The 10,000-nt window shown below is 43.0% G+C and overlaps 1 protein-coding gene across 4 annotated transcripts in view; it reads right to left on the bottom strand.

Annotated features, from left to right (window-relative positions):
* Positions 1–10,000, bottom strand: part of LOC138026239 (sodium channel protein 1 brain-like) — a 45,123-nt gene that overhangs the window by 9,221 nt on the left and 25,902 nt on the right. For all 4 annotated transcript variants that reach the window (XM_068873490.1, XM_068873488.1, XM_068873486.1 and 1 more), the window contains 7 exons: positions 9,252–9,614; positions 8,577–8,765; positions 7,019–7,784; positions 5,609–6,186; positions 4,345–4,518; positions 2,327–2,428; positions 40–309 (listed from right to left, as the gene is read on the bottom strand). In XM_068873490.1, coding sequence (XP_068729591.1) covers positions 40–309; positions 2,327–2,428; positions 4,345–4,518; positions 5,609–6,186; positions 7,019–7,784; positions 8,577–8,765; positions 9,252–9,614 — 2,442 coding nt within the window. The remainder of the gene's footprint in view (positions 1–39; positions 310–2,326; positions 2,429–4,344; positions 4,519–5,608; positions 6,187–7,018; positions 7,785–8,576; positions 8,766–9,251; positions 9,615–10,000) is intronic.

The following is a 10,000-nucleotide window of genomic DNA, read 5'->3' on the forward strand; positions in this document are numbered from 1 at the left end:
TAATCACTGAAACGTGAAATGAAGCGGATCGATACGTACGACTTGAAATAAGGCCAAGAATCCAGAAAAGGAGGAATCAAAGTTGATTTTTGAGTTCATCCAGCGCGTTCCGGCAGTGTTATTACACACGGTTTTATTAGGTACCACAGTATGATTGTATTTTTCCAGCGTTTCATTGTTGACACATTTGTAGAATTTGCCATTGAACAGTTGGTAGCCCACGATGCTGAAGATGAGCCAAAAGATAAGACAAACAAGCATCACGTTGACGATAGCCGGAACCGCGTGCACCAGGGAATTGACGACAATCTGTAACGATAACAGAGAAAGCTGAGAACAGAAACTGCTTTGAGTTTCGATGTCATGATAATGGTAATGAATTTACACACCGCACATTTGGCATAGTCTCATGGTGGTTTACAATTCGCTCTCTGGGATGAGATCGGACGTCAGCCTGTAAAGGCGCCTCTGGCAGCCGCTTATAAGTCCACATTTGATCTGACCTACCCACCCACTTAGCCCACGCATGAATGTGAAAGGAGGACAGACCACAACACTCGGGGTCTTCCCCCTACTCTTCACAAACAGTGGGTGAATTATTTAACGCTGATTAACAGGAATGGATATGAGACGGGGCCTACGGTTTATTGTCCTTATCCGAGAAGAATTGAAAGTCTAACCATTGATGTAGAAAATGGCTTACCACAGTTCCTTCCAGTTTTCATCCAAGGTATGTTAATTTTAATGTACGATATTTAATGAACAACATTTCAAGTGGCCAAAACAACTTTCTTTAGGTTTCACGTGTTACTACTGAGATTATAATGGGCCATTTCCGAGTTGCTGTTTGTCTCGGTTTCGAAGCGAGTCTTGGTGCTCAACTGTTGCAAGGGAAATGAGTTTGATTTGCATAACAATACGCATTTCATTTCCATTTGAATGGTTGTGCACCAAGACTCGCTTTGAAACTGAGGCATGCAGCAACTTGGAAATGGGTATTACAGAACAGTATCTTGTGTCAGATTTGCAATGGTCCTCAGACTTCTTGATATGATTCATCGCTTTAGCTGGATTAACCTTTATTGAAATTCGACATTGATAACTGACAGGTTCTTTGTCCGTGATTCTTTTGAGGGCCAGGTACAAGGGCCACAAATTCAACTCGAATAAACAAGGAGCGAGTACAAAAACTCCATTCACGTTACCAGAGCCTCGGATGTTATGTTTGCGCATGACCAGAGGCTCTGGGAAACTCTATGTAGAAGAACATGCGCCGTAGAGTTCTTTTCGCCAAGAATTGGCTATTTAAACCTTACGGCGCCTGCTCACTCCACGTGCAAACATGAATGAACCAATCAGAGACGCTTTTCATGTTCCTCACGAAAACCGAGGAGAAGACACCTTGTTTCAGGGTTGCCTAGAGTTCTTTTTTCCCTCAGTTATGAACAAAAGAGAAGAGCTCTGGGGTTGAGATCGGTACGCCTCGAGAAAACGAGGTGAGAAAGGTATTAATAATATCATTTGGTAATAACTTCGCACGGGAAAGCACACTATGAAGTTAAAAGAGCTACACTGTGTAGCATACGGCTGCCTGAATTAACCAATCACAGAACGCTCATTTGAAAGATATAATAAAACTAATTACCACGAAAAAAGTGTTGCTCTTTGGTTTGTAATCGTCATCTTTAGTGTCGAAATAACTAGACTTTAGAAACTTGACAAATCGAATACAACAAATTTTGACCACTGTGATGACCAATACCGTTGTCAATAACAGTTCAAACAACGCCGAACCACGTTCGATTTGTACCTACCACAATGTTCAACGTCAAAGAAAATGTTTGTTTCAGAGCATGACCAAAATCATGACACAAAGAAAGAGCAAGCTTTGTCTATAAATTTCGCGAAATCTGATTGGTTTAACGTGGTTCTTTCTAAGCAAATTTAAATTGGAAAGGTCTACAAGTCAGGGGCTATAGACAATGCGCGTGCGCTGTGGCTGTTGTTTGCACTTGTGCTTCCCTTTTGTCCGGGGTTTACCGCCATTGCTTTCGCTTTTGCATCACGCATCCTATGCCGGGGGCAAGAATCGGTAAGTATAAGTTCCACTGAGAAGACAGTGTGACGGGTGCCGAGGTTACCTCTTGCCAATTCGCTAGCGTATTTGCTACATGGCACCTACCCTCCATTCATGTATTGACAAGTTAATTTCCCAAAGTGACACGAGCAGCATTGTCCAGACTCTTATTGATAACGGCAAATTAGCCAATCATATTGCGAGATTACAAACAATTGTGGTAAAATTGCGTGTTGAGTGAGGTCTTACCTTCATTCCCTCAAACCGTGAAATGGCCCTAAGAGGTCTGAGCGCTCGAAGAGATCTGAAGGATTGCAGATTCTTGTTTCCGGTAATACTTGCTAGAGAAATCTGCAAGGCCAACAGTATAAGCTATCAAAAATAACAGTTACTTATATATCAAATTGACGCGCGCAGCGAAATAATGCAACAAAGGTGAAATTGTTACATTGATAGCCACTCAAATGCGAACCCTGGATGGCGCAATTCATGACGTAGTTTTTCCGTGATTTGCGCGATACGCGTGCGTTGCTTCTGCTTAACCATCTGGAATTTTTTCAAGTATATTATTAATAAGCTATCATATGATTTTTCTCGTGCAAATTTTGTGCGTCTTTGAAAAAATTTACTCGTGCTATTTATTCCAAGTTGCACTCGAAATCATGCGATTACCTATGCAAATGACTCAACTGATGTCACGTTGATGAACTAAATAGAGTGCTTTCACTCATGGGATCAGTAAGTAACCTTGTTTTTCCACCGAAACAAAACAAAACATTTGCATGATAAAAGAGCTCAATTCCCGGAGGATTAGTTGGGTACACCAACATGGTCGCCATTCCTTTGTTTAAGGACACCAACATGGCCGCTGTGACGTCACGTGAAAACACTCTATAAGCGACAGTATTTTATACACGACCCATAATTGGTTGAACAGGAAATACGACCCCACTCAATGCAACTTGGATGTCAAAGTTGAACGCAGTGTAAAATCTCTTTAATTGAAGTTGTGCGTCCGGTTGGCACGAGCGAGACTCGAGTCCCTGTTCTTGCCATAAGATCAATCTCCGGGCGAAAAATCGTGATAAGCTAGTGATTTTCTGAGAAAAATAAGTATTTCACCAAGAGGGGACCAGAAAGGACAACTGTGAGAGAGTAACGAAAAGAGAAAAGAAGTGTCCACCACAAGAAATGTTATAATAGGAACGAAAAGGAGAAGTCTTGGTGAATACATACATACATACATACATACATACACAGGAGCGCATGAGTAGGAGCTTGCCTCTTCCATACAATGAGCCCAACCTTTGCTCGTATCTTTCTATTTTTAGAACGCCACGAGTTGTTCGGCTCTGCACACACTGTTTAGAATGGCCAATCAGAATAAAGGTATTGTGGAACAAAAACAATGTATGCAAATTGTGCAAATTGATGTAAATTGTTGTAAATGTGAGTCTCCTGCTAAAGGATTAGTTCTAAAAATAGAACGATACGCGCAAAGGTTGACTCAAGGATATAATGCATTGAGAGGCTCCTAGTCATGAGCACCTGACATTTAATTGACCACTCCCCATGGGCCTCATTCGCGCGGAGGGCCATATTGGCCATAGACAATAGATTTCGTCAGTAAGGTAGCAGCTCTCGTAATCTGCTATTGTTTTGTATTGTAAGCAGCTTCTATTGTTGTTACGTCTAAGTCATTGTTTCAATTGCTTAGTCTCTTGTTTTTGGCGAGGATAGCGAGCCAATCAAATTATACGTTACGAGAGCTGCTACATCATCCGATTTTGTACCCTGAGCCTCGAGTTGAAATGTTTGGGAACGAGTTACGGTAGGGCAAAACAAAGATCTTCAATCCCTCGGGAATCCCTCGGGACTCAACATGGCTGCAGTGTGATTAAGGCCCATAGGGGCTTTTTTGGGCCAATGAAACACAATCAACAAAACGACAGAACGGAACAGAACAACAACAACTGTTAACAATCCCAACTGGCCGGAGGTAAACCAGTTGGCTATTTACTAGTGCAGCTGGGAAGTTGAACCAGGGACTACCAGGAACAAATTCAACGAGTGGTCAGAGCGGGTCTTGAACCCGGGATCTCGGGATCTCAAGGCAAGCGTCCTAACCACTGAGCCGTAAAAATCACTTTTGGAACAGCTAATGCTAAAAAATCTCCTCAGAATAAAAAGGCGTGGCCCCATACCTTCCCCCCATTTTAAAAAAACCAACTGTGGAGAACAACATATTGCCACAAAAAAGGACATACCGCCACAATGAAACAGTCCAGACAGTTCCACAAGTTCGAAAAATAACCCACGAATCCCAAGCCAAATATTTTGAGAAGCATTTCCAAAGTGAAAGTGACGGCGAAGACGTAATTCATGACACTTAGAACATTCTTAAGAACAACCTTCTCATGGAGATGGATGTCTTCAAATACCTGGCGAAGGAAAAAAGCCATAATGTAAACAAGATTTTTGCATAAAGGATTTAAGACCAACAGTTAACAGGGATACCGCGCACTAAAATGGTCACGTGACTACGTGACCGATAGTGAAATCAAACACTCGACTGATGAAACCTGAAACCGCTGTAACGACGTTGAAATATTTCTGTTAAATAGTGTTATTGCTCTGAGTCGGTCATTGTTTCGATCGGTCCCGTTTAGACCTTCTCGTTCTCTGCACAGTTCGTCCCCCAGCAGACATCAATGCTAATTTCCACCACAATTATTGAAGTTGATGTAAATATGCCAATATTATGTCCCAGCGGTTTTAACGGGAAGAAACATGAGTTAACTAACTAACTAACTAACTAACTAACTAACTAACTAACTAACTAAATAAATAAATAAATAAACAAACACAGGAAGCCTGTGCTCCTCAAAATTTTCAGCCTTTAACAGTCACATCTACCTTCCCTCGTTTAAGCGCTCACTACTTCAATAGGCTGATTTCGCAAACAGAACGGGAACGTCAATGGCGACGTCGCGCGCAGCGAAACTACCAATGAGAATTTAGAATAGAGAAGAAAAGAGTGGAGTCTACTCTATTCTGAATTCTCATTGGTGTTTTTTCTGCGCGTGCCGTCGCCACTGACGTTCCCGTTCTGTTGCTAAATCCGCCTAATATTATAATAAGGCCCTAGATCTGTACGACGTGGACGACATAACGAGGACTCTCCTTTGTCCGCCGTCGTGCTGCTTCTTCTGCAATTTGAACTCTTGTTTTGCTTCCTTTTTATTTATTTTCATTTTTTGTATGTATGCACGTGAAAACGACCTATTGGCTCGGCTGTGGTGGTCTCCCTGCCTAAGAAGCCTATGTTTATTCATATTGGGCGAAGCTAAATAAATAAAAGACCTCCTTCTCTTGAAAGGCTGATCATCCGATTCATGTCATGTGACAGTCTCAGGGGGGAGTAAGTTATAATTAGCAAAATACCACGCCCCTTAATAGCAGCCGAGGAGACCCAAGATGGCTTCCTGAAGTGTTAAATATTGTAAAGAGGTAGCACAAGTGAAAGCTTACCAATGTCAAGCTGCTGATCACAATCATAGCCAGAATAAACCACTCAAAGTACTTATGCTCCACAAACGAACACACATAGAAACGCATCCCATGCCAAGTTCTCCGAATACACGACTCTTTGTAACTATCACAGTAGTTGCTCTCGCAGTAGCAGAAACCCGGACAACAAGGGCGGACACCAGTTGCCGTGGCAGTGGTATCGCCGCTCTCCACTGTGACGATCGTGTCACGCTTCGACTCGTGACCAGGGCTGCTTGGTGGAATGCGTGACTCGTTATCACACAGACTGACGTCCTTGTGCGAAGATCCAGCAGATATGCGCGAGTTGCCATTTATAATCACAGGCGCAGGGCCATTACCAACCACGTCACCGTTGCTGAGGCTGTCGCCGCTAGCAACTAATCGGTCGTCACTCTTGACTCGGTTCAAACAATGAAGCCTTTTGTTGGAATCTGGCTGGTCCCTGATTCTCAGAGCTGCCTCGTCCAGATCGATCGCTGTAGTCAGTGAATGGCGGTTCTCAAAAGGGGGAGAATGCATCTTGGTGTTGCGTCCGATGGGTTTTCCTGGAGTTTCATCTGAAAAGAAAATCCGAACAATCAGTTACATCGCTGGTGAAACATCGGAGAACCGTGCGAAGGGTCGAGGGTTCAAACTTTGGCCAGAGCAACAATCAGCGTCTTAAAATAACTGAAGAGAATGAGTGCCTTTGTAATGACGTCTCTAGTCTTCTCGGATAAGGACCATAAACCGTAGGCAAAATCTCACAACTCTTGTCCATTAAGTTTGTGGGGCATCAAGAACCCACACACTATTCGCAAAAAGTTGAACACGGGCTTCTCGGTGTAGTGCTATGGCCTTTGTTCTCGCACAAATGTAGCCGGCTTCAGGCTGCCGAGACATCTTGCAAAAGGTTTATCGTTTAAGGGGGTCACATACGCAAAAACAATCTCTTATCAAGGGGATAAAGGAGCTTAGTTTCTAAAGAAACTGTGGCGCTGCGTTGGTGGGGAAGCGAATACATGTAGAAATGGGTTACTTTATCAAGTGGGTTTATATGGTTTTTTGACCACCGTAAAGAAATTTGAAAGGGGCAGTTTGAAGCGTTGGCCCATCGTCGCTCTGACGACGGGCTCGCGCTCGAAACGTCTTTATTGTGGTCAAAATATCGTAACAACCCAGGTGATAAACCCATTTCTACACATCACGGGGGAGTTTGACGAGTGCTGGAAAAATAGATACAGAACAAGAACAACAGTATACGCTCCGCCGCATAAGCACAAACTTCTCAGTGACGCGTGACATTAACGAATTAAAGCGCTGATGGGAGATCAGTTCAACCATCGATTGTTACTTTTTACACCCGGGAAGAGAACAATCTCGTCCATTACAAGCTCGTCAATAACTTACCGAAGTTGTATTTGTAGCCATTATAATTCTCCTGTTGTGTCTGACCGTTTGGTAGACGAGGAAAATGATGCATTTCAAGCCCATTCTCTTGCTCGCCATTTTTTAGGTTATTGGACAAGTTGAGCGCAGCTTCCTTCTTTTCCTCATCATCTACTGGACTCACAGTCCTCGAATGGGCATCGTGATCCCTATCATCGCCATTCTCGTCTGGTCCAACCTTGCTTCTACTTCCGGAAAGATTATTCGTCGTCTTTCCCAACATACCCGAAATATCCAGCCGTTTCTTTTTCTTTTTCTTCTTCTTCTTTTTCTTCTCTTCCTCCTCCTTCTTCTTCTTCGCTTCTTCGTCCTCTGGCTCATCGTCACCTCCCCCGCTGAACGAGTTCAACAACAAAGCGAGAAAAAGATTCAAAATCACGAAATTGCCGATGACGAAGGCGGGCAGGATGAAACAAATAGCAGCCGGATTTGTAGCTTGCATTGTCCACCAAAGAGGCTCAATCCATTTACCGCATAATATCCTGAAAATCACCATAAAGGAGTGTCCGAAATCACTGAAATTCCACCGTGGTATTTTGTTGTCTTTAAAAACTTTAGAATTCTCAACATAGGCCTTCTGGAAAAGCTGCATACCCACTACGGCAAACATGTAAACAATAATTGCGAGGATTACAGTAATATTCCCCACTGCTCCAACACTGCTTCCTATTGTATTGAGCAGATCGCCCATTGTCTTCCACGACTGAGCTAGCTTCAGCACACGGAGCTAAATCGAAGGAAAAAATATGTTAATTATAACACACTCTTCGCTTCAAAGTAAAGTCAATTAAAGTAAAGTAAAGCGACCATATTTAACGTCGATAACTCGCAACAGTAATTGTGCTCCGTTTTACGGGTATTTGAAGCTACTTAAGCTACACTGAAAGGAAAGAAGTCGAAACAAGGATGCGAGATCTGAGAATCGAACTCAGGACCTCTTGCACCAAGGCCACGCATTAACCGACGGTGCCATCCTTGATCCTTGTTACAGTTAAAGGGAGGAAGAGAGGAGAGATATAGAAATTAAGGTTGGAGGAGGAGGAGGAGGAGAAGGTTAAACGGAGAGGATATTTAACAACTAATCACCGAAGTGGAGCTAGCTAGAGGTAAATATCCCAGATAATTATTCCTTTCAATTTCCATTTCAAGCAATATGTCTAAAACTTTGATTGAACGGCGAAAACGTTTCAACAAGTAAACTTTCGATTTAAATTGCTTATTTGAACAGTGTTAAATGACCATTTTGATAGTTTGTGACGAGGATTTTAAGGAAGGTTATCTAGATTTGCCATGTTTAAAGCTTCGGTAAAAACGTCCGCGCATGCTTTGTACCGCTTGCACGTTTTCCACGCATCAATAGACACTTCCACGGTTTTTGAAGCCATCTTGGTTTGGGGGGGAGGGGGCAAACACGGCTAAATTTACAGTACATGTATGGGATTTTGGCCGACTTTGAACCGCTGTAGCGTCACGCAGACTAAAGCGGAGATAAATCGACGTTTGTTAGTGATCCACTTACCAGCCTGAAAGTTCTTAAGACACTCAGACCTGCTCCATCGATGGTTTTGGAATAAGTTAATGCCATATCCAAAACACTAAGAATCACAATTGTCCCATCAAACAGATTCCACTTGTTCTTGCAATAGCCTTTGACGCCAAATGCAATTAATTTCAAAACCATTTCCATGATAAACACCGAGGTAAAAACCTAAAGAAGACAAGGAAATAAGGAACTGAAAACACTTGGATAAGGCGAAGCTGGTAAGGTTAGATTTTTACACACGGCACATATTCCATCCAGTCTTTTGGCGGTTCACAATTCTCTCTCTAGAGTGAGATGGAGCGTCAGCCTCTGTCCATAGTTGATCTCACCTAAGCACCCACCCAACCCACGCATAAATGTGAGAGATGAAGTCGGAGAGATTGAGATACACCACCAACACTGGGGGACTCCCCCCGCTACTCTCCACGAGAGGAGTGTGTGGGTTCTTTAACGTCCAACAGTGTTAATTAACAGGAAGGTCAGTGAGGCAGGGCCTACGGTTTATAGTCCTTATCCGTGAAGACTGGCAAGTCTAACCATTTCAGAGCAAATTACCAAAAAGGCAGCACTTTCTCCTCAGTTATTTTTAAGACCCGGAGTGTTGGTCCGTCACTGACGTATTTTACACACTATCAGATGAAAAGTACTCACCAAATTGCAATAGTCCAGCACCGAAGAGAACGTCTTGTCCATGTCAAAATGTTCTAGCGCCATTGCCAAAGTGTTGAACAGAATGCAGAGAGTTATGAGCGTCTCAAATGCCGATGAATTCACCAGTCCAGCCACGTGGGTCTGCGTTTTTCTCCAGTAGCTCGGATTTGCTGGGACATCGAGCGTGACTTCCGTCGGCTCTTCGGGTTCTATCGGGTTCTCGGATTCTTCCGGGTGAGCCGCTATGTATGCGTCGCGTTCAGCGATCTTTTTCGCGTCCTCTTCGTACAAGGGTTCGGGATTCATTTTGCCGTCGAAGGAGTACGTAGACCCCGTTCGTTTGAGCTTGGCAAATGCTTGCGTCTGGTAAAGCAAGTAAAACATCATTAAATGCCAAACTACTTCCAGGTTTTAAAAGAAAAACGATACTAGATACCATATCCCTACAATTAGTTCCAATCTGAAACGAAGAACTAATCGATTGGACTACATGTCTTAACAACTCACACTCCATAAGTTGCCTTTTTTTTACTTTTCGAAACTATCGCATTCCGTTGGGCACACAGTAGGGCGGCCATCTTGGATGCTATTGTTGTATTATGGGATGTACAGGGGGCAAATGCATACATGAGTGAGTATGAATCTGGTTTTGGTTCAGACCAAACCACATCAATTCTAATACTTTTCTTTGTCTAAGATGAATTATAACTTCAAACATCAAACTGGTTTCATAATTATAAAACAAAAAT

Source organism: Montipora capricornis, chromosome 12 (genome assembly GCF_036669925.1).
Source record: "Montipora capricornis isolate CH-2021 chromosome 12, ASM3666992v2, whole genome shotgun sequence".
Taxonomy (NCBI): domain Eukaryota; kingdom Metazoa; phylum Cnidaria; class Anthozoa; order Scleractinia; family Acroporidae; genus Montipora; species Montipora capricornis.